The sequence below is a fragment of the Panthera onca genome, chromosome A2, assembly GCF_046562875.1.
Source record: "Panthera onca isolate mPanOnc1 chromosome A2, mPanOnc1 haplotype 2, whole genome shotgun sequence".
In the NCBI taxonomy this organism is placed as follows: Eukaryota; Metazoa; Chordata; class Mammalia; order Carnivora; family Felidae; genus Panthera; species Panthera onca.
Genome location: NC_138340.1, coordinates 8,459,701 through 8,486,330, shown reverse-complemented (window position 1 = coordinate 8,486,330; position 26,630 = coordinate 8,459,701). Strand labels below are relative to the sequence as shown.

The 26,630-nt window shown below is 55.1% G+C and overlaps 1 protein-coding gene across 6 annotated transcripts; it reads left to right on the top strand.

Moving 5' to 3' along the window:
- Nucleotides 1-583: 583 nt before the first annotated feature.
- On the top strand, nucleotides 584-24,959 carry KANK2 (KN motif and ankyrin repeat domains 2). 6 transcript variants are annotated; one of them, XM_078443378.2, is made up of 14 exons: nucleotides 584-705; nucleotides 1,990-2,174; nucleotides 3,171-3,285; nucleotides 3,718-4,929; nucleotides 14,635-14,802; nucleotides 14,901-15,003; nucleotides 16,185-16,424; nucleotides 16,919-17,006; nucleotides 17,570-17,789; nucleotides 18,176-18,318; nucleotides 20,465-20,665; nucleotides 20,744-20,833; nucleotides 21,170-21,256; nucleotides 22,822-24,959. In XM_078443378.2, the coding sequence occupies exons 3-13, from the start codon at nucleotides 3,249-3,251 to the stop codon at nucleotides 21,248-21,250; spliced, it is 2,583 nt and encodes an 860-aa protein (XP_078299504.2). In that variant the 5' UTR covers nucleotides 584-705; nucleotides 1,990-2,174; nucleotides 3,171-3,248; the 3' UTR covers nucleotides 21,251-21,256; nucleotides 22,822-24,959. The 6 variants fall into 6 exon arrangements, with proteins under 6 accessions (XP_078299504.2, XP_078299503.2, XP_078299501.2 ...); XM_078443377.2 differs by having other exon boundaries at nucleotides 1,990-2,204; nucleotides 23,029-24,959; XM_078443375.2 differs by having other exon boundaries at nucleotides 1,990-2,204.
- The last annotated feature ends 1,671 nt before the right edge of the window (nucleotides 24,960-26,630 follow it).

The following is a 26,630-nucleotide window of genomic DNA, read 5'->3' as shown; positions in this document are numbered from 1 at the left end:
GCCGAGATAGACACTGCCCCATTTATGGGCCCTTTTGCCTGAGGGGCCTCCATCAGTTCCCTGCCTCCTGGTTAGTGAATCTTCTCAATGCCATTATCAGGTAGGAAGCATTTTTAACCCCGTTTTACAGCTGGGGAAACTGAGGCACCAAGCAGTTAAAGGCTGCTTAGCCTGCCGTTAAAGGCTGCTAAGCCAGGTCTGGCTTAGCCGGAGGCTGTGCAGCCTCGCACTGACCCAGCCCCACTCCCCACCGCGCGGCCGTCACGCCACCCTGTACCAGGCCTGTGCTGGGCCGCTTCCAGCCTTGGGCCGGCTGGGGGAGGGGTGACCTCCCGCCGCCACCGCCGCCGCCAGCGCCCTCCCGGAGCTGGGCCCCGGCCAGCCCCGCCCCCCGCGGCGCCCAGCTGCAGCGGTGGGGAGGACCCTGCCCTGGGGACTCCGGGAGGAGGGGCGAGAGGACGACACCGGTTCGCTCGGGCGCGCACCCACACACCTGCAGTCCAGGTGCAATCGCGTTCTCCCGGCATCCCCTGTCTCCCCCTTCCCCCCACGGCCGTCCAGGCTGCAGGCGACTGGGGGCGGGGCCGGCCCGGAGGGGGCAGGGCGGGGGCGGAGCCACCGCCGAGGGCCGGGCGGCCGGGCGGTGGCGCGCGGAGGACGCACGGGCGGCGGGACGCTGGGACGGCGGCGGCCGGAGCGCGCGAGGCGAGTAGGACCCGAGGCTGGGTCGGGGTTCGAGTCCGGTTCGGGGTTCGAGCGTGGTCCCCACCCCACCCACCCCCAATCCCGGGACGCGACCTCGCCGTTCTCTACGAGCCGCTGCCTCCAACTCCTCCATCTAGGTCTAAACTTTCCGTACTTGGAGTGTCTCGTTCCCCCGCGTCTCTGTCCCCTCCCCGTCTTTGACCCCGTCCCTGCTTCTCTTCCCCGGCCGCATCCTCCTCCAGGTGTCCTGCCCCTTTCCCGCATCACTGTCTTCCCTCTGCCCCTCTCCCCTATATCGATCCTCCTCTCTACCTCTTTACCCCCACTGTGTCCCCCCTCGCCCTCCTCCGTGGCCGAGCAGAGCCAGGCCCCAGACGGCGGGAAGGCGGCCGGGCGTCCGGCCGGGCTGGGCCTCGGCCTGGCGGCTGGGCCGGTGTGGGGAGCGGCAGCTGTTTGCCATTAGCCGGGGACCCCGCAGGCCCCGCCCCCTCCCTGCACGGGGCGGGGTCACCCCTGCCGGGGTCTTTGGGTCGGAGAGACCCCAGAGACGTCCAGGTTTGGCTGGGAGTGGGGCTGGAAGGAGACTCCGCCGGACATTCGGGCCCGCCTGGGACCCTGCACCCCCTTACCTGTCCCCTCTTGGAGTGTCTCGCCTCCCATTCTCTCCATCTCTCTCCTATCCTGCTTTTCCTTCTCTATATCCCAGGGGTCCCATAGAGGGAGAGGGGCTTCAGCCACAGACACCCTCCCTCACCACCCCGCCCACCCCGCTCTGCTTTCTCGACCTGTGGTCATCCGCGCACGTAGAGGGCGGTCCGATGGCTGGAGACCCTCAGACCTCAGTCTCTCTTGGAAGTGGGCAGAGGGATGTGGCATTGGGAGGTGGGGGTGGTGTGGCCAATAGTGGGGAATCTGCCAGGCTTAGGTTCGAGTCCAGACCCAGCCACTTCCCCCTCCGGTGACCCTGGGCAAGTCACTGTGCATTTCTGTGCCTACCCCGCCCCCCATTCCTTATTTGCAAAACAGAGCAATCAATAACTGTGTGCCTGATGGGGACGTTGTGATCAAATGAGCTGCTGGGGTGATTATTACAGTTATTACTATTATTTGCCCCACTGCTTTTCACCTCCAGGGGCCCCCACAGGCTATTCCAGTCCTGCTTCCTGCCACCAGTCTCTCTCAGGTGTCCAGAAAAGAGTTTTTGATCACCTCCCAGGTGCGTAGGGGGTGAGCCTCCAAGCAGGTGAAAACCCAGATTTCATACAATTGGTGACTGTGTTCCAGGCGTTGAAAGACAAAGACGTGAAGAAAGACGGAGAGAGAAGTGGAGCGAGGCACAGAGAGACAGAACGTGGAGAGAGGCAGAGAAGCGTGGAGAGACTAAGCAAGACACTAAGCAAGGGACGAGCAGGGTGTAAGACAAGGACAAGCCCGGCTGCCCCGGAGCCCCAGCCCCGCCTTCATGCCCGGCAAGTGCCCCACCTGGCCCATCCTCCCAGGTACCCACCGCCCTGGCACCCACAGGCCAGAAAGGGTCCTGCCTGGTGGTAGGATGGGCTGGGGCCTCTGGAGCAGGGTGGCTGGAGGTCAGACGGCAGAAAGGACTGGCCAAGCTCAGGCTGAGTGTTGGGGACAAGAGGGCCCTGGCCGGCCTCCAGGGCTGAGGGGGGAGTTAGTGAGAGGCTCTGATTGTCCCTCCCTTTTGCAGCCTCCAGGCGCCCTGTCTTACTTCCTCCCCGCCCCCCCCCCCCACAACCCCCATGACTTCCCTGGACACCACCCGGCCCTCTATCCCTGCTGCGCCCCTGAGCCGGACGCATCCTGGGGGGGCAGGAAGTTCTCGTGTAGCCCGGCAGCGAAACTGTTTATTTTTAGAGAAAATTGTTTCCATAAAGAGGAAAGGCTTTGCTCCTCACTGCCTCCCCCTAACTTTCCCTGCCCCCCTACCCTGGCTGGCCTGACCCAGCTCTCCTTTGGGGTCCCCTACCCTCGGCTTCGTCTCTCCTCTGCCCCTGTGTCTCTGTGTCCTTGGATTCTTGCAGGAGGGCTTTCCTGCACTCAGGAAGCCTGTCCCCCAACCCCCTGCCCATCTCAGCCCCTATCTGTCCCTGTAGCCAGCTTCTGGCCTGGACTGAGAGGAGGGGTGCAGGAAGGGTGGGGCCTGTCAGGCTTGGGGCCCCCCGGCCCAGGGCCTTGTGGAGGCGGGGCTGTGGGAACAGCTGGAGCCTGTCCAGGGGCTGGACAGATGTGCAGGCAGGCTGTGAGGTTTGGTTTCTTTGTTCCAGGCCGTGGGGGCCCCCCACCCCTTTCCACAGCCAGGCCGGGTGTGTTCCTAGGAGAGGGTCCCGGACTTGGGGAAGAGGGAGTGTTGGGAGGGGGGCAGCTGTGGAGGGGGGGGGTGGCCCCCTCCCCCCCTCCCCCTGCAGACTCCTCCTGACTCCAAGCTCCAATACCCCTCCTCCCAGGTAAGCCTCAGCCCAAGCTGCAGGTGATCTGAGTCACAGACCCCAAGTGACTCTTGAGGAGCTTCTGCAGACCAGAGGATGGCCCAAGTCCTGCACGTGCCAGCTCCCTTCCCAGGTCAGGGGGCTCAGGAAGAGAGGGCCCTGCCCTGGGGTCTGGGAGATGATGAGGCCCAACCTTGCAGGAGGTGGTGGGGGTGGAGTGGTTGAGGGTAAAACACAGCCCTGCCCCAAGGGCCTGAATAAGGACCGTTTGGCTCTACCCTGGAGGGTCTGATGGGGAGGGGACAGACTTTCAGGGAAGGGGGCTGGTGTGAGTAGGGAGATGGGTCCCTGTGGGGGAGGGGGGGTGGAGGGAGTAGGCACAGCCCTACCCTGCAGGTTTCGGAGAGAGTGACAGGGCCTTGCCCTGAGACTGGAGTCATTATTAAGCACCCAGTGGGCTCCTGTCCCTAGGGCAAATAAACCTGGACTCTCCTGGGGACATGAGTCTCCCCCCTGAGGAGGGGACAGCGGTGTTCAGAGTCCCTGGTCTTTCTTCACACCCCAGGGACCCCTGGGCCAGCCTCCCCACCCGCCTTCCCTGCCAGGGAGCCTGACCCACCGTACTCTGTGGAGACGCCCTATGGCTACCGCCTCGACCTGGACTTTCTCAAGTATGTGGATGACATCGAGAAAGGCCACACGCTTCGGCGCGTGGCCGTGCAGCGCCGGCCCCGCCTCAGCTCCCTGCCCCGAGGTCCTGGCTCCTGGTGGACCTCCACCGAGTCTCTGTGCTCTAATGCCAGCGGGGACAGCCGCCACTCGGCCTATTCCTACTGCGGCCGCGGCTTCTACCCGCAGTACGGTGCCCTAGAGACCCGCGCCGGCTTCAACCCGCGCGTGGAGCGCACGCTGCTGGATGCCCGACGCCGCCTGGAGGACCAGGCAGCTGCGCCCACCGGCCTGGGCTCCCTGACCCCCAGCGCAGCAGGCTCCACCAGCTCATTGGTGGGCGTGGGGCTGCCACCCCCGACGCCACGGAGCTCAGGACTGTCCACACCCGTGCCTCCTAGCGCCGGGCACCTGGCCCACGTGCGGGAACAGATGGCGGGTGCCCTGCGGAAGCTGCGGCAGCTGGAGGAGCAGGTGAAGCTGATCCCCGTGCTCCAGGTGAAGCTATCCGTGCTGCAGGAGGAGAAACGGCAGCTCACGGTGCAGCTCAAGAGCCAGAAATTCCTGGGCCATCCCACGGGGGCCCGGGGCCGCAGCGAGCTCTGCCTGGACCTCCCAGAGCCCCCCGAAGACCCAGTGACGCTCGAGACCAGGAGCGTGGGCACCTGGGTCCGAGAGCGGGACTTGGGTGTGCCTGACGGCGAGGCAGCCCTCGCCGCTAAGGTCACGGTGCTGGAGACCCAGCTCAAGAAAGCGCTGCAGGAGCTGCAGGCGGCTCAGGCCCGGCACGCGGACCCCCAGCCCCAGGCCAGGCCACCACCGGACAGCCCGATCCGAGTGGACACTGTCCGGGTGGTAGAGGGGCCGCGGGAGGTGGAGGTGGTGGCCAGCACGGCTGCCGGAACCCCCGCCCAGCGGGCCCAGAGTCTGGAGCCCTATGGAACAGGGCTGCGGTCCCTGGCACCGTCTGGAGGGGTGGAGAGCCCTGCCGTGTTCCGTAGCCACGAGCTGGTAGAGACCGCGTTCCCGACATCTGCTGCGCCCGCCGGCAACGTTCACCTGGTGAAGAAGATCAGCATCACGGAGCGCAGCTGCAGTGACCCAGCAGGTGAGCCACGGCAGACAGGGGAGGATGGCGGAGAGGCCTTCTTTGTTCCTGTGAAGGCCGGGGTCCAGGCCCGGCCCTGGCCTTCCATCAGACCAACCACTCCGGCTCTCAGAGCCTCTGTCTCGTCCTCTGGAAAAAAAACGGGACAGTTGTGCTGCCGACTCTGTGCTGTGGGGAACCATGCAGAGAAATTGGGTATCTGTTAAGTGCGTGTGTTCCTGGCTAGGACGTTGTAAGTATCCAGACGACAGGAGGTACTTGAGGGAGGGTCCCCAAGGCTGTTGGTTTGCTGGGCCCAAAAGCTCTCCCAATTTATTCGGTAAAGGGCAGAAACCAACTTCAGACCAGTTTAAGCAATGAAAAGGAAATGTACTGTTTGTGTAACTTAGTGACAGCTTCAGGCATAGCTGGATCTAGGTGCTCAAATATCATCCAGAATCTCTGACTCTCTTCTTCCGTGCACTTTGGGGTCTTCTTTCTTAGCAGAGTGCAGGTGGCCCCACGACTCCAGGCATCTGTCCTTTCATCTCAGTGGAAGGGGAACCTCTCAGTCTGAATAGTGCTAATAAAAAATCCCAAGGGTACCCCTCAGGGACTGGCAGCAGTCATGTGCCCATCGCTGTGCCAGTCGCTGTGTCCTTCACTGCCCAGCCCCAGATGCTGGGGGTAGAGGAGCCCCACCCAAGTCCTGCGGCCTCTGAGGGAGCAAAAGGGATGTCCCCTGGAGAAAGTGCTGAGTCCTCATGCCAGGAATGGGGATGTGGGTTGTGCAAAATGGCAGCTGCCCCATCACTGCCACCCTTAGGTTTCTGGCGGAAGCTGTCGGAATGATTCATAATCATGACAGCTGTTCTGTATCAAACACTAGCCTGATGCCAGGTGCTATGGTAAGCGTTTCATTCATGGAATGTGGGCTTTAATATCCCAAGCAACCTGGGTTCAAGTTCTACTTCTTGATGTAGCCCTGGGTGAGGGACTTCACCTCTGGAGGCCTCAGCTTCCTTATCTGTAAAGTGACATAACGCTAGTCCCCTACCTCTAGGGACTCTTGCGAATTGATGCACGCAGTGAACACTCAATCAATGCTTGTTGATAATTTTCAGGCCAATTCTGTTTATAGCCGGGGAAACTGAGGCTCAGGAAAAAGCTATACTTGCCCGGTGTCACACAGCTAGGCAGTGGCTGAGCCAAGACCTAAACCAAGGTCAGCCCGAACCTACAGCAGGGCTCGAAGGTGCCGCTCAGGTCCCCAACCCAGCCTCGAATGTCAGAGCCCCGTGGAGGGACCCGAGGGCGCAAACTGGAGGGTGGGGACCCAGCTGTGTTTTCTTGCTTTTCCATGTTGTTCCTGGCCAGCTCTGGACACCACTTCTCTGTTCTGCATCCATCACAAACACCCAGCGCTTTGATTCTGGCCCCCAGCCAAAGGCCCTGCCTGGCTCAGCCTTGGGATTTCTGGGAGGCAACCTCCATTCCAGACGTGCCACCTTGGGCAGCCGTGGGGCTTCTTGCCTGCAGGACACACAGACGTAGTGATGTTCCCACTCTATGCGGGCGGCTGCCCCCAAAAGTCCTTCCTTGTGTCTCACTTAACTCCTTGCCGCAGCCAGCCCCGTCTCTGCTTTGCTTGGGCAGAACTGGAGTGTGCCGGTTCATTTCAACGTCTTCTCCTCTAGCAGACTTTTATTGAATGCTTGCTTTGTGCCAGACTCTTCCAGGCACCGGGGATGCAGCAGTGAACCAGACAGACAGAACCCCTGCAATAAACAAGTGAAGCCCCGTGATAAAAAAGTGAAATACCGTTTCAGGGAATACGTGTTAGAAGCAAATAAGACGGGCCTGGGGTAGGCAGCAGTTAGATGGGGTGGTGATCTCGGTTCCCATTCTGATTTCCCTGCCCCCTAGCTCTGTGCCCTGGAGCAAGTTATTTGACCTGTCTGTGCCTCATGTGCAAATCTGGGGTCCTGACAACCCAGTGTCACCAGATCCGTGTGAGGTTTATATGTGTGAGTTCCTATCACCGTGTGGCACCAAGTACATAGTGGGTGCTCAAGGCTTAGCTGTTGGCCCTTCGAACCAAGATGTGAACGAGAAGGATCAGCCACGTGGCACCGGGGTGGGAAGAAGAGTGTTCCCAGCAGGGGCTAAGGTCCTGAGGCGAGGAGGGGCCTGAGGACATCAAGATATTGAACAAGCCGGGGGCTGGCTGGGTGGCTCAGTCGGGGAAGCGTCCGACTTCGGTTCAGGTCATGATCTCACCCACGGTTCATGAGTTCGAGCCCCACATCAGGCTCTGTGCTGACAGCTCGGAGCCTGGAGCCTGCTTGGGATTCTGTGTGTGTGTGTGTCTCTCTCTCTGCCCGCCCCCCCTCTGCTTGCACTCTGGCTCCCTCTCTCTCAAAAATAAATGAATGTTAAAAAAACAACAACAACAACATTAAAAAGATCTTGAACATGTTGGAGTAGGATGAGGCTGGAGATGGGCGGTCCAGAGGTCCCTAAGCATCAGAGGGGGGCCCAGTAGAACTTGTAGACTGGGGAGGAGCAATATGAAAAATGCAATTAGATAGTACAGGACTTGACAAGTGTTTGGACCACGTGTTTAGGTCCGCCAGCTTGATGGGTAGGTCTGGGAGGACTCCCTGGGGGAGGAGGTAGGGAGGAGCCCAAATTCTCCGCCATCTAGAATTCCCTCCCTGGGGCGGAAGGGTGGGGAGGGTGAGAAGCTGCCTTCCCCTCAGGCTGGCAAGAGTGGGTGGTGCAGGCAGAGGCCTGGAGACCTCACAAAGTCCCATCCCCCCACCTTCCAGAGAGATCGGTGGGAGAAGGGGCAGGAGGGCATGTGTGTGTGTGGGGTCTCCGAGGCCTTGAAATTTCCTTTGCGTTTGTTGGAAACCTACCCCTGTGACAGCAATTCATATTCTTTGTGGAAAGTTGGGAAAGTCCAGAAAAATCTGGCACACTAAACAAAACCCCCATAAACCCACCACCGCCCAGACCCAGCTGTTGTTAGCACTTCTGCTTCGTTCCTTCCGAATTTTTTCATGCAGAAGATAATATGGTTTTTTTTTTTTGGTTTTTTTTTTTTTTAGGTCTGGCAACAGGGAGCTGATAGAATTTGTTGTCTCGCATTATTTTATTTTTATTATTTTTTAATTTTTGTTTTATTTTTGAGAGAGAGAAAGAGCAGGGGAAAGGCAAGAGAGAGAATCCCAAGCAGGATCTTCACAGAGCCTGACACAGGGCTCGAACCCACGAACCATGAGATGGTGACCTGAGCCGAAGTTGGACACAACCAACTGAGCCACGCAGGCGCCCTGCATTATTTGATTTTTAAGAGCCTTTAGGTAGCCTTCCTATGGGCCAGGGCGTTTTTTGACATTCTTCATATTTTAATTCATCTGTGTCCCCAGCACACCCATACGAGGTGGGTGGTGTTTTTAATCCCCATTTTACAGATGGGGAAAACTGAGGCACGGGGTGGCTGCCCACTGTTCAGGAAGCCAGGTTTTAAACTCCGCCCTTGGTTTCTTTGATTTAACATTATCCCAGGGTATTGCTTCCTGTTATTAAAAATTCCTGGCCTAGGGCACCTGGGTGGCTCATCCGACTTCAGCTCAGGTCATGAGCTCAGGTCATGATCTCACGGTTTGTGAGTTCGAGCCCTGTGTCAGCTTTGTGCTGACAGCAAAGAGCCTGGAGTCTGCTTTGGTTTCTGTGTGTGTGTGTGTGTGTGTGTGTGTGTGTGTGTGTGTGTCTGTCTGTCTGTCTCTGCCTCTCCCCTGCTCGCTCTCTCTCTCAATCTCTCTCTCTCCAAAAAAAAAAAAAAGTCCTGGGATGCAGTATTTATTTAACAGCCACATCAGTCTCTACTGTCATTGATGCCACAAAGATGTCCTTTTGCGGAAACCCCTTTCGTCTTCTGTTTTCTCAGGACAGGTTTCCAGAAGAGCATTTTTGAGGACCGTGATGTCTGTTGCCAAATTGCTTTATTCCCCTGTGGCCTCACTCCCTTCCCACACTGGGTGGGTGAGTGATTTAAATTTTTAAAAATGTCTTGTGGCCTTAAAGAGGCCCAAACTGAGTCAATGTAATTTTTCAGCTCACAGCGACCATCTCCGCTGGTCTGTGCATGCCAGCTCTCTTGTGTTACTTGATGTTTTTTCCACCTTCTTCCACCCTCGGTGCTGAGGGCAGATAAATAGCTTCGGCTCTATGGGCTACATGATCTTTGTTGCAATGACTCAATTCTGCTCTTTTCTTTCTTTTTTTTTTAAGCTTTATTGAAATGCGCTTAATATACAAAAAAAAAATGTTGCATATTTAAATGTATACATTTTGATGAGTTTAGTGCCCCCGTTCTGCCTTTGTAAGCATGTAAGCGTGGACAATATATAAAGGAACAAGCATGGTCGTAGGATATTCAGTTTCGTGTAATTTTCACATGTCCCAAATAGCATTCTTCTTTGTTTTTCCATTTAAAAATGCAAAAATCGTGCCCACAGTCCGTAGTTCGCCAACTGCTGCCCTATGCCATTCACACACACACACCCCAGCCCATTAAATATCATTCCTTGCAATCCACCTTCCAGAAGCTTATTTAGACATTTCAGTGTCCTTGAAAAATATGCTCTGGGCATGTTTAATTTCCTAAAATGGTATTGTGATTTCAGAAGAAAAAATCTTGCTGTTTCTTATTTTTTTTTTCTCTCTGTGCACTATTTTTGAACTCTCCCCCCTGATGTTTATAAACCTGGTTTGTCACTTGGAATGACCACACAGCCGTCTGCCCGAGGTGTGTGCGACACTTTTCTTACCCGATACCCCCTCGGTGGGCCCCTGGGGTTGCTGAATCACAGGGAATTCACAACTTCACTCCAAGGTTTGTCTGATCCTTTCTGGAAAAGCTCTCCCTGTCCATTCTCACCAGCCACGCTTGGATCTGAGGTGCCCACTTCCCCAGATGGAATTTTCTCTAATTTTTGCACATCGACGCTGGTGCAGAATGGTATCTCCTTGTTTTAATGTGCATTTCCTTGATTTTTGGTGACATTGGGCATCACCATGTAGCCTTTGTCCGCTTTTCCTTGGTAGTTTTCAGAAGGTCCCGGCATATTCCAGAATAGGGGTTGGCAAACTATGGCCTTTGGGCCAAATCCAGCCCGCTGCCTGTTTTTATAGGCTCACAAGCGAAGAAAGGTTTTTATGTTGTTATTTACTTACTTATTTTTAATGTTTATTTATTTTGAGAGAGAGAGCATGTGCTCGTGCACGCATGCACACAGTGGGGGAAGGGCAGAGAGAGGGGGGAGAGAGAATTCCAAGCAGGCTCCGCACTGTCAGCACAGAGCCCGGTGAGGGGCTTGAACTCACGAACCTCGAGATCACGACCTGAGCCGAAATCAAGAGTCGGATGCTTAACCGAGTGAGCCACCCAGGCGCCCCCGGTTTTTATGTTTTTAAATGGTTGAACAATATAAAAAGAAGATAGACATGAGCAAAATTATATGAAATTCAAATGTATCAGAACACAGCCACACCCATTCGTTTACATACTGTCCAGAGCCGCTTTCCCCATTGAGACCTTATGGCCCACGGAACTGAGAATATTTATTGTCTGGCCCCTCATAGAAAAAGTTTATTGACTCTTGTTCTAGAAGATGACCCTTGGTCATTTTTGGCATTATGAATATCTTCCCACAGTGTGTATTCTTCTGTCATTTAACTTTGTCTACGATGGTGTTTTTTTTTAATCTGATAGAAATCTTCATGAGGGATCAAACCCATCATATTTTTCTTTTTTTAATATTTTGTATTTTAAAAAAAGCTTTTTTAAAATTTACTGTTTATTTTTGAGAGAGAAACAGTGCCAGCCGGGGAGAGGCAGAGAGAGAGGGAGACACAGAAACTGAAGCAGGCTGAGCTGTCGGTACAGAGCCCGACGCAGGGCTCGAACTCATGAACCATGGGATCGCGACCTGAGCTGAAGTGGGATGTTTAACCGACAGAGCCACCCAGGTGCCCCGCGTGCTTTGAGGAATTTTTAAAGGAATCTTTCTTCTTCTGAGGCCTCCGGTATTCTGTTATATCTTCTCCCTGTAGCTACATTGATCCTTCAGAGTTCATGTGTTAAGGTATGAGGTACGGATCCAGCTTGATTTTTCTTGGGTCGAGTAAGCTGCTTTTTTCCCAGCATCACACCACAGAGGCCACCTTCCCCGCTAATTTGCGGAAACCCCTTTTACTTAACCCCAGCTCCCGCAGCTAGGGCCTTCTCTCCTCTGTTCCGTTGGCCCATTTCTTCCCTCAGCAGTGCCTGCTGTTTGGGCCATTGTGGCTGTTTGGCTATTTGGAATGTATTACTCTCTCCTCAGCCAGGTTCCCCGTCTTTGCCCCTTTTTGTAAAGTTGTCTTAGCTGGTCATGGGTTTCAGTTCTTCCGTATAAATTGTGGTATCATTTTGCCCCGTTCCTTAGTGGAAGAACAATAACAAATATGATCAGTTTTATTATTGTTATTATTACGTTAGCATTGCAGCGTCTGACTTTGAACTCCTCATGCGAGAAGGAGCCAGGCAAGCTTTTGGAAGCAGGACCTGCTTTCTCCTTGGGGCAAGATGGGCTATGGTGCTGCTCTATTTCCTTTCCCCCCCTTTTTTTTTTTTTTTAACACTTTGAAAAACGTTGTGGTAAAATGCACTTAACGTGAAACTTACCATCTTACCCATTTTTAAGCGTCCAGTTCAGTGGCATTAAGCTCATTCACACTGTTGTGCAGCCCTCCACGCCACCCGTCTCCAGAACCTTTCCATCCTCCCAAACTGAAACTCTGTCCCCGTGGAACGCTAACTCCTCACCCCCTCCCCCAGCCCCTGCCCCCACCACCCCCATCTACTTCCTGTCTCTGTGAACGTGACTCCTCTAAGGACCTCACATCAATGGAATCATACAATATCTGTGCTCTGGTGACTGGCTCATTTCACTGAGCAGAAAGTTGTTTCCCCTGATCTTTCGACCCTCCCTGGTATTTAAACGAGGAGTCCTGAGTTTGGGGCAGATATTGACATTGGGAACTGACCCATCTGCCTCCTGACCCATCCCGCTTCGCCACGTAGTGTGTTTGTTTGTTTGATATGAATGTGTTGATAGAGCTTAAAAAAAGAAATCAGGAGATTCACATAAAAACCTAGAGGTGCGCTTCGGTTCCCCACAGGGGTTCAGGCCATGACTCCGGAATCGGCCTGGCCTGGCCACACCCTGGGCTGGGGTGCCATCAGACACGTTTGTGGCCGAGTGTCTCATCGGGTCTCCGTGTTGCTTGTGCTGACTATTTACTCTCTGTTCTTAAATCCAGTGGAGTGTTAGGGACTTGAGGAGGTAGTTACTGTCCAAAAAAATTTTAGCTGTTAAAGGGAATTAGAAGGAATTGGTCTGTAGAGCCAATGACCTGTGGTAGCAAGGGGACGACCTGGGGAAGTGGTGACAGGAAAGCCATCTGGCCTGGGGGGACCTGAGCCGGTTGTGAGATGGGGATGCTCAGCGTGGCACTTTGTTAAAAAATTTTTAGGGGTGCCTGGGTAGCTCAGTCGGTTAAGCATCGACTTTGGCTCAGGTCATGATCTCACGGCTTGTGAGTTCGAGCCCCATGTCGGGCTCTGTGCTGTCACCTCGGAGCCTGCTTCGGATTCTGTGTCTCCCTGTCTCTGCCCTTCCCCTGCTCATGCTCTCTCTCTCTCTCTTTCTCAAAAATAAATAAAACATTAAAAAAATTAAAAACTTTTTAAATTTAATGTAATTTAATATTTTAATTATTTTTTTATTTGAGAGAGAGAGCACGCGCGTGTGTGCACACAGGGGAGTGGGCAGAGGAAGAGAGAGAGAGAGAGAGAGAGAGAGAGAGAGAGAGAGAGGGAGAGAATGAATCCCAAGCAAGCAGCCTCCATGCTCAGTGAGGAGCCCAACTCGGGGCTTGATCCCACAACCCTGGGATTGTGACCTGAGCGGAAATCAGGAGTCGGGCACTCAACCAAGCCACCCTCGAACCCCCAAAGTGGCACTTTTCTTCCTGCTTGGCTCTAGGCTGGTAACCCAGGCCTGGATCTCCCTGCCACCCCCACCCCCAGATGGGCAGTTGGGCACCCTTGGGACTGAGGGCCCACAGAGTCACCTTTGTCCTATGGCCAACCTGGGTGGGTTTTGTTTTTTTTTTTTTTTAATTGTGATAACATATGTGTAATATAAAACTTACCATCTTACCCATTTTAAAGTGTCCGGTTCAGGGGCACCTGGGTGGCTCAGTCGGTTAAGGGTCAGACTCTTGATTTTGGCTCAGGTGGTGACCTCATGGTCATGAGATCGCCTGCTTGGGATTCTTTTTCCGCCCCTCCCCTGCTCCTTTTCTCTCTCTCTGCCTCCCTCCCTCTCAAAATAAATAAATAAGCATTTTAAATAAATAAATAAGCCAGCTGTCCAGTTCAGTGGCCCTAAGCACGCTCACGCTGGTATGTAACTGTCTCCATCACTCATTTCCAGAATATTTTAATCTTCCTGAACTGAAAATCAGTCTAGATGGGGTTTTAATTTTTATTTTCTAATGACCTGTACTGTTTCTTTTTCCTGATGGTTGAAGTGTCTGTTTCCTGCTTAAAGGTCAGAAGAAAGGAGCTGTGACATCCATAACACAGCCTTGCTTTCATTAAAATGATAATAAATCTTGGGGCGCCCCAGCGGCTTAGTTAAGCATCTGACTCTTAGTTTCAGCTCAGACCATGATCCCCGTTTCCTGAGTTCGAGCCCCACATCGGGTTCTGTGCTGACCGTGCAGAGCCTACTTGAGATTCTCCCTCCCTCTTTGTCCCTCCCCTGCTCGCACCCTCTTGGTCTTTCTCGAAAATAAATAATAAATAAAACACTTAAAGGGCGCCTGGGTGGCTGAGTCCGTTAAGCACCCGACTTCGTCTCAGGTCACGATCTCGTGGTTTGTGGGTTCGAGCCCTGCATCGGGCTCTGTGCTGGCAGCTCAGAGCCTGGAGCCTGCTTCGGATTCTGGGCCTCCCTCTCTCTCTGCTCCTCCCCCACTAATGCTCTCTCTCTCTCTCTCAACGATAAATAAACATTAAAATTTTTAAAAAATCTTATCGAAATAGTGTTTACAACTCTCTTGGATTAACAAATGACCCTCGAGCACTATACAGGCGTTGTTCTAAACCCCTTCGCCCCAAATTACTGTCTTCAGTCTGCACAACGACGCCATGGTGGAGGAAATGTCATTCTTCCGAGGCGCAGGGAGGTTAAGTGACTTCCCTGAGGTCACACAGCTTGTTCCTGGGAGATTCGAGTTCCTACCAAGACTGCGACTCTTGGCTGTGACCAAACCTTGTTTCCAGACAACCCTCAGTGTGATGTGGAGGGGGGGAGGGGGGTGTCACAAGCCAGGATTGCAGAGTGACAGCATCTTCTGTGTCCCTGACCAGCTACCAGCACCGGCAAGAGGCCGGTGTCGGAGTCAGATTCTGCCGCTTGTTCCCTGGGTGACCTCAGGCAACCCTCTGTGCCTCAGTTTCCTCATCTCTGACGATCCGGATCTCCCGAACTGGGAGGATTTGACCAGGCAACACCGGCATTAGCCCACGGGGCGTGTGACCCCGTGGAGGCCACCGTTATTCCCCTGTTATCCTCAGTGACACCTCTTTCCCTGCCCCTCCAGGTCTCCCACAGGCTCCTGCGGAGTCACCCTCGTCGCCCCCAGGGGTGGCGGCCTCGTCCCTGGCACAGCCTGAGAAGAAGGCAGGCGGAGCGCTCGCCCGCGAAGCTGCCGATTCGGAGCCCGCCCGGCAGGCAGCCTCGTGCGAGTCCGCGGAGGCGGGGGGCGCAGGTGAGTGACGGTGGCCGTCGCTGGGGACGGGGCACTGGAGGCCCCAGGGCACAGGGTCTGGCTGCGGGAGATTCTTAAGGCACCGCCCGTCCCCCCAGGCGAGCCCCCGGCTGGCGTGCGGTCCATCATGAAGCGCAAAGAGGAGCCCGCGGACCCCCCAGCCCACCGGAGGAGCCTGCAGTTTGTGGGGGTCAACGGCGGGTGAGAGGAGCGCCCGCCCCACACCCCCGCCCTCCCTCAGCTCCTCCCCTCCTGTTCGTCTGAGAGCGCACCCTGGTCTAGGCCCCTTACCCTCCTTTAACCACGGCGGATAGACGGCTGGGGACCCTGAGGCCCCTGGAGGCCGAATGCCTTGCTGGAGCTCACACAGCGACCGCGTGTCTGCCGGGTGGCCAGGCTTCCGAGCCTGTGCTGTAACCGCTGCTCCACGCTACTCCACGCTACTCCACGCTGCTCCAGTGCTGGACTCTGCATCCTGCCCCAATGGTGCTCCCAATCCACTGGGGCCTCGGGCAGTTCCCACACCTGTGCGGTTGGAGCCCTGATAGGGGGTGGGGACCCTTAGAGCTGTATGATGTCCTCGGGGAAGTCACTGAAGGCGGGGCCGAGGGTGCTAGCAAAGTGAAGAGTGGGGGCTGGGAGGCACTCTTGCGGGTGGGCACACCCTGGATAAAGGCTCAGAGGTGGGAGGAAGCAGTGACTGTGCCTGAGAAGCAGGAGGTGGGGTGCCTGGGTGGCTCCGTTGCTAAGCATCCGACTCTTGACTTGGGCTCGGGTCACGATCTCACGGTTCATGAGTTTGAGACCCCCCCCCCCCCCCCCCCGCTGGGCCCTACCCCGACAGCACAGAGCCTGCTTGGGATTCTGTCTCCCTCTCTCTCGGCCCCCTCCCCTGCTTGCTCTCTATCTCTCTTTCAAATTAAACTAAAAAAAAAAAAAGCAAGACGCATAGGACGTGGTAGAGACAGGGATGATTTGGGGCCTCTAATGCCAGGCCCAAAAGTTTAGACTCTGTCCAGAGGCAGCAAGTAGCACAACTGGGTCCTATTTGCAGGGGTGAGGGTCTGAAGCCCTTGTGTAAGGGGTAAAGGGGGAAGAGGTACCGAGGAGTAGAAGGTGACAAGCAGTGTTTCTCCCTGACCCACCCCAAGCACGATCACAGTCAGAGCTAGTGTCTGTTGAGTGCCCACTGTGTGCCAGGTCAGGTGCTGTAGGGCACATCCCTGCGACCCCGGGAGGTTGTTACTGCCACTATTCCCATTTAACAGATGGGGAAACCAAGGCCCAGAGCGGCCCAGTAGTCAGAGCCCTGTGCCCCTCCCCTGCCACGTCCTGTTCCGTCCTGTGATGTCTCCCCCACTCCGCCCATCCTTCCTTCGCAGATACGAGTCCTCCTCGGAGGACTCCAGCACAGCAGAGAACTTCTCAGACAACGAGAGCACAGAGAACGAGGCCGCGGGACCAGAGGAGAGGGTTCCAAGTGTGGCCGAAGCCCCCCAGCTCAGGCCCTCGGGGACAGCGGTGGCCAAGACCAGCCAGGAGGAGTGCCAGCCGTCTCGGGAGCCTCAGCATGTGCTGGTGGAGGAGGGGGTGTCAGGAGCGAATGCAGAGGAGGAGATCCGGTCAGTTTTCTTGGGGGAGGAGGGGGGACTCAGGGCAAGGTGGGTGACCTCTGCCTCAGATTTCACCATTCGTGCCGTCTGAGGGAACCTCCCATCGGTCATGCACACCTTAGTCTGAATTAGTGAACAAGCATTTTCTCCCGGTCATCTGAAGGTCTGTAGGCTTTGATAAAGGACCTGATAGGGATCATTTGGGCTGTTGGGGGTTAGAATTTAAGGGACAGGCAAAGTTTGTGCTAAAGCACCCCACTCTCTTTGGGACAGATGTGCCACCTGCCTGTCCTGTTTGTGTCTTTTTTCTCCCCCCCCCCCCCCCCCGGGGAAAAATCTGCCCTGGGGAGAAGATTTTCTATCCACCACTGCCCACTTGGAATAAACTTTAGCCTGTTTGTCGACTTCCTCTTGGGATCTGCGTGCTCCCCATGTCTGGGGTCACCTAGGAGGCTGAGGTGAGTGCTCCCAAGACAAACTCCCCTCTTGTCTGTCCCTGGCAGGATGGAACTAAGCCCCGACCTCATCTCAGCCTGCCTGGCCCTGGAAAAGTATCTGGACAACCCCAATGCCCTCAGTGAGCGGGAGCTGGTACGATGGGGTCCCGGGGCCCCTCCACCCCCACCCCAGCTTCTCCCCATCTGCATGGTCTCCCGGTACCTGCTTCAAGGGGACGCCAGAATCCAAGTCGAGAGCTAGGGGGGTTGTGGGGGTTGGTACTCGAGTCACGGGCCTTGAAGAGGGGCCAGGGTCGGGGGAGGGGCCGAGGACGGTCCCCTGCTAGCACTCCTGGCCTCTGGTTCCTGTTCTTTGGGGGGCTTGAAGGGAGGCGCTGCCGCATTTCTCTTTATGGGTGTCCGTACCTGCCTCTAAAGACCACGTACCCGGGATAGAGACGCTCACGCCCTCCTCGGGGGCACATCTGGGACCGGAGCGTCCGTACTTCCCATTAGGGTCCTTGTCCCGGCTGGGGGCGTGTGCTTTCTAGCCCAGGGGGCTCACCTGGGGAGGGTTGTCCCCACTTGTCCTTCAGGCTCTGGGTCCGGGTGCGGGTGTCCACGTGCGCCCTCCCATCCTGGGACTCCGTCTGGGGGCGGTGGGGAGCGGGCCGCTGCCGCCCTCAGACCCCTCTCCTCCCCGCCCCCCGTGTCCAGAAAGTGGCCTACACCACGGTGCTACAGGAGTGGCTGCGTCTGGCCTGCCGCAGCGACGCCCACCCTGAGCTGGTGCGGCGCCACCTGGTCACCTTCCGGGCCATGTCGGCGCGGCTGCTGGACTACGTGGTCAACATCGCCGACGGCAATGGCAACACCGCTCTACACTACTCCGTGTCCCACGCCAACTTCCCCGTGGTGCGGCAGCTGCTGGACAGCGGTGAGCCCATGGAGCAGGACGAGGGGGCCCCGGGCGAGCAAGGGGGGCCCCGGCAGCTACCCTGGTCTCACGGTCTGATGGGGGAGACGCCGTCTTCCCTGTCCGGTAGAGGAGACACCACCCAGCCCGTCTGATGGAGGAGACGCAGTCCCCCTCCTAGAAGTCCCTCATCTAATGGGGTGGCACGGTGGAGGGGGGAGACCGTGGGGTGGGATGGGCTCTCGGCCTGGAAAAAGGGAGGAATCCGGGCACAGCTGGACTGTGGGGGGGTGGGGGGGTGTTGCCTGTGTCTCACGGACCCGCCCCTGGTTTTGAGGCAGGCCTGGCCGGGATCAGTGGGGTCTGATGGCTCATGTCCTCCTTGCCACTCCCCCCGCCCCTGCCAGGTGTCTGCCAGGTGGACAAGCAGAACCGTGCTGGCTACAGCCCCATCATGCTCACTGCCCTGGCCACTCTGAAGACCCAGGATGACCTCGAGACCGTGTTGCAGCTCTTCCGGCTCGGAGATGTCAATGCCAAAGCCAGCCAGGTATTAAGACCCTTCAGTGCCACAGACCCAGGCGGCCCTTCCCGCTCACTAAGTCCTGGCTGTGCACCAAGCCCAGACTTGGTCTCATTCCGTGCCCAGGGGGGAGAATCCCCCCTCCACAGGACAAGGACACTGGGGCTCAGAGAAGCGCTCATTTCCTCAAGGTCGGACTAGAGGAGGTGGGATTTGAACCCAGATCTAGGTCTAGAACCCCATCCTTAACGACCTGCCTGCCAGGCTGCCTCTGATACGGGGCCTTGCGGCAGAGACGGGGCAGGGTGTGTGGGAGGGATCCTCCACCTTTCTTAAAGCGACGCCATCCCACATCCTGCTTGGTAATTCATTGGGCGGCTGCTGGGCGCCGGGGACCTAAATGGTGGACAGGCAGGCACAGAGCCCGCCCTCCTGAAGCCCCCTAGCCAGCCTGGAGCTCTGGGAACTGCGAGCGTTCCAGGCAGCACAGAGGCTTGGGGCGGATTTGGACTCGGGGGCTGCAGAAAGCCACCGGGGGCATTTAACCACAGCAGTGGCACGGCCGGCTTTCTGATTTAAAACGTCCCTTCGGCTGCATGTTGGGGAGCAGAAGTCGGGAGAGCATGGAGGTGACTGGAGTGAGGACCGGTGTCTGGGCAGAGGGAGTAGCCAGGGCTCCATGGGGACAGCAAGAAAGGGAGGGATTTGCAACAGCCTGAATACAGTAAGGAGAGGAACAGGGCGCTGTCGTGGGGCAGAACGACAGCAGACCCTGCTTGCTTTTTTATTGATTTAGCTTTTCTTTAAAAACAAAATTTCCGTGGTTTACTTATTTTACCTGAGGTGGAATTCACACGAGGTTATCCCTTTTAGGGGCGCCTGGCTGACTCAGTGGGCAGAGCATGTGACTTGATCTTGGGGTCGTGAGTTTGAGCCCTACGTTGGGGGTAGAGTTTACTTCAAAAAAAAGAGGGGGGCGCACCTGGGTGGCTCAGTCAGTGAAGCATCTGACTTCGGCTCAGGTCACGATCTCACGATTTGTGAGTTCGAGCCCCACATCGGGCTCTGTGCTGATGGCTCAGAGCCTGGAGCCTGCTTCAGATTCTGTGTCCCCCTCTCTCTCTGACCCTCCCCTGCTCACACTCTCTCTCTCTCTCTCTCCAAAATAAATAAACATTAAAAAAAAGACTATCCCTTTTAAAGTACACAATCCATTGGCGTTTAGTGCATTCGCAATGTTGTACAACCATCACCTCTATCTACTTCCGGAACATTCTTATCATCCCCCAAAGGAAACACTGCACCGTGAGCTGTCACTTCCCATCTCCCTCCCCCTGCTCCTGGAAACCACCGGTCTGCTTTCTATCTCTACGGATTTACCAATTCTGGATATTTTGCATAAATAGAATCGCATAGTATGTGTTCTTTTGCGTCTGGCTCCTTTCACTGAGCATAATATTTCCAAGGTTCATCACGGGGCAGTGCGCATCAGTACTCCGTTTCTTCCTAAGGCTAATATTCTTTAGTATGGGTATACTACAGTTTCTTTTTCTACTCATCCGCTAATGAACATGGATTTTTTATTTTAATTTTTAATGTTTATTTGTCTTTGAGAGAAAGAGAGAGCACGGGCAGGGGAGGGGCAGAGAGAGAGAGGGAGACACAGAATCCAAAGCAGGCTCCAGGCTCCGAGCTGTCAGCACAGAGCCCAACGCGGGGCTCGAACTCACAAACCGTGAGGTGACGACCTGAGCCAGAGTCGGGCGCTTCATTGACTGAGCCACCCAGGCGCCCCAACATTGATTTGATTTTTACTGAGGCTTAGCTGACATACAGAAAAGCATAGACATCTTAGCTCAATAAATTTTTACATATATTTACACCCAGGAGCTAGGAACCTGCTTTAGTTGGGGTTTGGGATGGGTAGGCAAATAGCATCTCCCAAGAGAGGAAACATTTAAGCCGAGATGTGAGGGATGAGAAGGAGACAGCAGGAGGAGGAGGGGACCGGCCAGTGCAAAGGCCCGGTGGTGGGAGGGATTGTTTGAGATCTAGAAGGAGGCCAGCAAGTAGAGATCCTGTTAACATCACAGCACTCGGGAACCATGGAAGGTTCCAGAGCAAGGGTGCCCGGGATGACATGGTCCTTAAGCCTATTCCTTGCCCTACCCAGGCGGGGCAGACGGCCCTCATGCTGGCGGTCAGCCACGGGCGGGTGGATGTGGTCAAAGCCCTGCTGGCCTGTGAAGCAGACGTCAACGTCCAGGATGATGACGGTTCCACGGCCCTGATGTGCGCCTGTGAGCACGGCCACAAGGAGATCACGGGGCTCCTGCTGGCTGTGCCCAGCTGCGACATCTCGCTCACTGACCGCGTGAGTCCCCACCCAGGGGCACCCCAGGGAGGGCAGGAGCACAGCTCGGGGCCTCATCATAGCAGTGGATCTTTACAGGACGGGAGCACAGCTTTGATGGTGGCCTTGGACGCGGGGCAGAGTGAAATTGCATCCATGCTCTACTCCCGCATGAACATCAAGTGCTCGGTAAGTGCCAACCCCTGGACGCTGTGGCCGGTGGGGGGCTTTGGGAAGGCACAAGCGGTTACAAAGGGCTGATGCTGTATGGGGCCCGTGCCAAGGACTTAAGAGTCATCTGCTTGGTGAACCTCCCTGGTGCCCCCATGAGGAAATGAGGTGTGGACAGTGGAGACCAAGTAACAGCATTCGAACCTGGATCTGTCTCGAGCCAAATGCATGCTCTTAATCCCCATTCACTCATTCGAGAAATACTTACAGAGCACCTATCGCATGACACATCCTGCTTTAGGCCCTGGCAGTCATAGCCCTGAACCAAACAGGAAACCGTTTCTGCCCTCACAGAGCAGGCGTCGTAGTCAGATACACAATACACAAGACGACGTATCAGAGCCAGGTGATGGTAACTGCCGGAAAGAAATCTAAAACAAGGTTAGAGGGGCATTGAGAGATGGGGAGCTATTGAGGAAGTGACGGAGCGAGTCGTGTGGCTGTCCAGGCAGATGGAACAGCCCGTGCAAAGGCCCTGAGGCGGGAGCATGCCTGGTGTGTTTGAGGAGCATCGAGGGCCTCAGTGGGAGGCGGGGAGAGCAGGGAGGGGACACCAGAGATCACGCAGGACCTTGTGGGCCACGGTGAGGACTTTGGTTTTTATTTGAAGCGTGTCAGTGTATCAAAGGCCTTGAGATGTCTCACTGTAAAGAAACCCAATTGGGGTCTAACTTGGCATTTTCCTTATGTGACCACACGAGCCAGGGTTTTTAAGAAATCATGCCTGTTAGCAACACACTCTCTGAAAGCCTAACAGGAAGATAACTTTGATACTTAGTGTAGCGTGAGTGTCTGATGGAAGAGACGAGCTCTCCAGTCTGATGGTCTGTCCTCTGAATGCCTCTCAGGCATGACTTCTTGAACCCTCCACAATAGCCTGATTCTGCTGCATAAAGTAGTTATTATTTCCATTTTTCAGGTGGGGAAGCTGAGGCTTAACATGGTTACACCCCTGGCCCAAGGTCTCACAGGTCAGAAGGGGTGGAGGCCCTGGAGTCCCTCTGACTCCAGACCTTGGGCGGGAAACTCACCGCTCCCTCCTCCTCACTCCTGCCTCACACTTGGCCTCCCTGAGGCGTGTCTGGGGCCCGGTTCGAGGGTGGCACGGTGGCTGTTGAGCGCAGTGATCCCCCAAACAGCCATCTGTCTCCCACGTGACTTCCAGATTCTCCCTGAGACTCTAGGTTTTTCCAGCTTCATTCCCCAGGGTGTCAGGACACCTGGGACTCCGTTGTGGCGCTCAGGGCGTCACCTGGGGAAGAGCTCTGGGCCTCAGTTTCCTCACCTGGAAGATGGAGATGATAGGAGCAGGCGATGTCCTGTTGGGTGATGTGCGGTCCTGCTCCCAGGGACCCCTGGGGGACAAGCCCCAGTCATCCACCACCATCCATCTGGACCACTGCCACTGGCTTCCACCCTGGTGCCCCGGCTCCCGCCCTCACTGCCACCTCCAGTCTGTTGTCCCCACAGCAGCCGGAGGTCACCGTGAACACCCAAGTGAGGGTACAGCCCTCTGTGGCTGTCACCCTACTTGGAGAAAAGGCCAAAGTCATCCCCAAAGCCCACCAAGCCCTGCGTGACTACCCTCACCACGCCCCACTCTCCTTCCTCTCCCTCTTTGCTCAGTCTGCTTGGCCAGTAGCCGCTGCTCCTGCCTCAGGGCCTTTGCATTTGCGGTTTCCTGTGCCGGAGTGCTCCACATCACTGCGCCCTGCAAGTCCCCGTCCCTGCCTGCCTGCTCTCTACTTTCATTCCCTTCCACCCCTTATCTGTGATGAAAATCCTCCTCTGCATTCGTGTGCTTCTCTGAACATCACCTCCTTGAGGCCAAGGGACCAAGTCTCCCCTTGTCCGCTCATCTCAGCCACAGGGCCAGCCAACAAAGTTGGCGCCTTGTAGGCATCCGAAACGATGCCAAACAAAAGGAATTCTGCTTCTTGTTTCAGTTTGCCCCGATGTCAGATGACGAAAGTCCTGCGTCATCCTCTGCCGAAGAGTAGCCGGGAGGGAGGCCCGGGGGGAGGGCCAGCCAGCCCCAGAGCGAACCGTCCCTCCTCCCTCGTCTGCTCCTTCCTCCCTCTCCAGCACCCCACCCCCCATACCCACCGAGGCCCGAGTCACAAAGGCAAGTGGGATTTTCTTCTGCTTCCCAGGAGGAGCCCCCAACAGCAACATGACTCCAGCTTTATAGCAGGTTTTTCCTGGTACACCAGTTCAAAGCAGCCGCGGTGCAGACCGGAGCTAAATTCTTACATAAATTGGCGCCAGCGGCCGAGGCCGGGGCGTGGGTTTATGAAGAACGTTGAGAACAATCAACTGACAATTACGGACGGAGGAGGGCGAAAGGGAAAAATACTGTATTTTTGAATCATTGGGGAGGGGGGGGGGGCGGGAATCGTATTACTTGTTGCCAGATCTGAAAGTCACTGGAATCGCATAGTTTCATTTTAATCCTGAATGTTGTTACGCACGGGTCACGTCCGGAGTGGCTTAACGCCCCCCTCGCACGCCCCACATTTAATTGTCTGGTATATAATAGTGTTTTGTCCACTACCCCCTTCCCCCCACCCTGCCCTCCCCAGACAGCTTTCTTGGGTGGGGGGGGAACTGTCTTCTGGTCTCTTCGCAAAACAGATTCTGTCCTTGTCACCCAGCGCAGGGAGCTCAGTCCTTTTTGTTCTGCTGTCTCGCTGCCACTGCCTGTGTCACCCTCAGTCAAGTGGGGGGTGGGGGCGGCGGGGCGGCTCAGGACCCCGCAGCCGAGACATCGAGAGATCACCCAGAAATCCGTCCCCTCCACGCGTGGAGGCCCTGGCAAATATTAATTTTCCTAGAAAATCCTTCAGACCTGGGGACTCAGGAAATGAATCCGGTTCCCAGAGCAGCTGTTTGAGTCCCCGGGCTTAGAACCCTGGTAGCGGGCCGTCCTCATCCTCCCCAGACTCCACAATTTCTCCCCGCAAAGGGGGAAAAAAAAAGACAAAACAGGACATGTACTTGCTGGCAGCACACAGGGCAAGCTCCAGAAACCCCATGTGCACACAATTAAAAGTTGGCTGCCCCCCTGAGGGCTCCCAGTGCAAACTTAAAGAGACAGGGCTTTGCCGAAAACCAAACAAGGGACAGCGGGGGGGGGGGGGGGAGGGGGGGGGTTTGTTTTTGGTTTTTTTTTTCCCCCAACAACCTATAGGCTTTCCGGAGCTGCCTGGAACAGAGCCTGCTGGAAATAGGGCTCGCCAGACACACGCAGTTTCCTTCATGGCCTGTGTTGTCCTCAGAATCTCCACATAGTTTTCTTTCCAGTTCCTTCCTTTGGTGAACAACAACAACAACAACAATAAAAGGCGGGGGGGGGGGGGGGGGGGATTCCGAGCCTTGAGAAGTTTAAGTGCCTCATGACAGGGAGTAAGATCCCTGGCTGATAGGTGTCCTGTCCTCTCTTGTCCGGTTCTGTCCGCTCGGCCCATGAGCGCTCGCTCGTGGTCATTCGGTAAAGCAAAGCGCTGGCTTCTCACCTACAGAAGTAGGTTTCTTGGCTTGATAGAGTCTGGCTTGCTTTGATTTTGACTGAAGGGAGGTACCTAAGACAAAAGGGTTTGGATGGTTGAAGGAGACACCCTAGATTGTGCGTGTGTGCGCGTGTGCGTGTGTGTGCCAACTGGAGAGAAAACAAAACCAAAGCCTACTGGGGACAACTGCTGGTGTCTGACAGAAGGCCACAACTTTGGGCAGCTTTGAGAAGCGGGACACAAGTTGTGTACCTGCGCGTCTGGCCCCGGAGCCAGCGGTATGGTCAAGCGAAGCTCCTAGAAGCAGCTCATCGACGCCGCTCCCCAGATAAGTCCATATTTATCCCTGCTTTCCCTTCTCCCCTCTCCCCATACCCATTGGGCTTGGTATGCTAGGCTACAGGGACATCCCGCCTCTGTCCCCTGTTCTCCTGTCACGTGTATTCATGACCTTTAACTTCACTTCCCGACCACGGTACGTCCATAAAGACAGTATTACACTTAAATGAAGTATTCCTTTTTATAATCGTTTTTTAGAAGGTAAAGGAATTTAATAAAGCTACTTTATGATAATATCCACGCATCAGTGTCTGGTCTTTGGTTCACTGCATTCCTCTTTAAGTTTTTTTTTTTTTTTTTAATTTTATTTCTTATTTTTTTAATTTACATCCAAATTAGTTAGCATGTAGTGCGACAATGATTTCAGGAGTAGATTCCTTAGTGCCCCTGACCCATTTATCCCATCCCCCCCCCCACAAACCCTCCCGTCACCCTCAGTTTGTTCTCCGTATTTATGAGTCTCTTCTGTTTTGTCCCCCTCCATTTTTATCTTATTTTTGTTTCCCTTCCCTTATGTTCATCTGTTTTGTCTCTTAAAGTCCTCATAGGAGTGAAGTCATATGATTTTTGTCTTTCTCTGACTAATTTCACTTAGCATAATACCCTCCGGTTCCATCCACGTAGTGGCAAATGGCAAGATTTCATTCATTTTTGGTTGCCGAGTAATATTCCATTGCACATATATACCACATCTTTATCCATTCATCCATCGATGGACATTTGGGCTCTTTCCATACTTGGGCTATTGTTGATAGTGCTGCTGTAAACATTAGGATGCCATGTGTCCCTTCGAAACAAGCACACCTGTATCTCATGGATAAATGCCTCGTAGCGCAATGGCTGGGTCGTAGGGTAGTTCTATTTTTAGTTTTTTGAGGAACCTCCAGACTGTTTTCCAGAGTGGCTGCACCAGCTTGCATTCCCAGGGAATCCTCTTTAAGCTTTAAAATAGATCGCTTTTTAGGGGCACCTGGGTGGCTCAGTTGGTTGAGCATCTGACTCTTGGTTTCGGCTCAGGTCACGATCTCACAGTTTGAGAGTTTGAGCCTTGAGTCGGGCTCTGCGCTAAGCGTGGTGCCTACTTATGATCCTCTCCCTCTACCCTTCTCCCCTGCTTGTGCTCTCTCTCAAATAAATAAGAGGGGCACCTGGGTGGCTCAGTTAAGCGTCTGACTTCAGCTCAGGTCATGATCTCAAAGGTTGGTGAGATCAAGCCCCACATCGGGCTCTGTGCTGTCAGTGGAGAGCCTGCTTGAGACCCTCTGTCTCCCTCTCTCTCTGCCCCTTCCCCAGTCGTGCTTTCTCTCTCTCAAGAAAAAAGAAACATTTAAATATTTAAAAATAAATAAGTAATAGGGGCGCCTGGGTGGCCCAGTTGGTTAAGCATCCAACTTCGGCTCAGGTCGTGACCTCACGGTTTGTGGGTTCGAGCCCCGTGTTGGGCTCTGTGCTGACAGCTCAGAGCCTGGAGCCTGCTTCAGATTCTGTGCCTTCCTCTCTCTGCCCCACCCCCACTCATGCTCTGTTTCTCTCTGTCTCAAAAAATAAACATAAAAAGAAAGAAAGGGGTTCATTTTAGTGTTCAAGGCAACAGGAAAGTCACAGTAAATTCCCTTTGCTCTGCACTACACAGGCACTGTCCCAAGTGGCTATTTCCATTTATTTATTTAAAGTTTTTTATTTATTTATTTATTTTTTTTGAGACAGAGAGCAAGCAGGGGAGGGGCAGAGAGAGGGAGAGAGAGAAGGAATCCCAAGCAGGCTCCACACTGTCAGCGCAGAGCTTGATGTAGAGCTTGAACCTATGAACTGTGAGATCATGACCTGAACGGAAATCAACCATCGGACCCTTAACCCACCGAGCCACCCAGGCGCCCCTATTTCTATTTAAACATAAATGTGTCTGC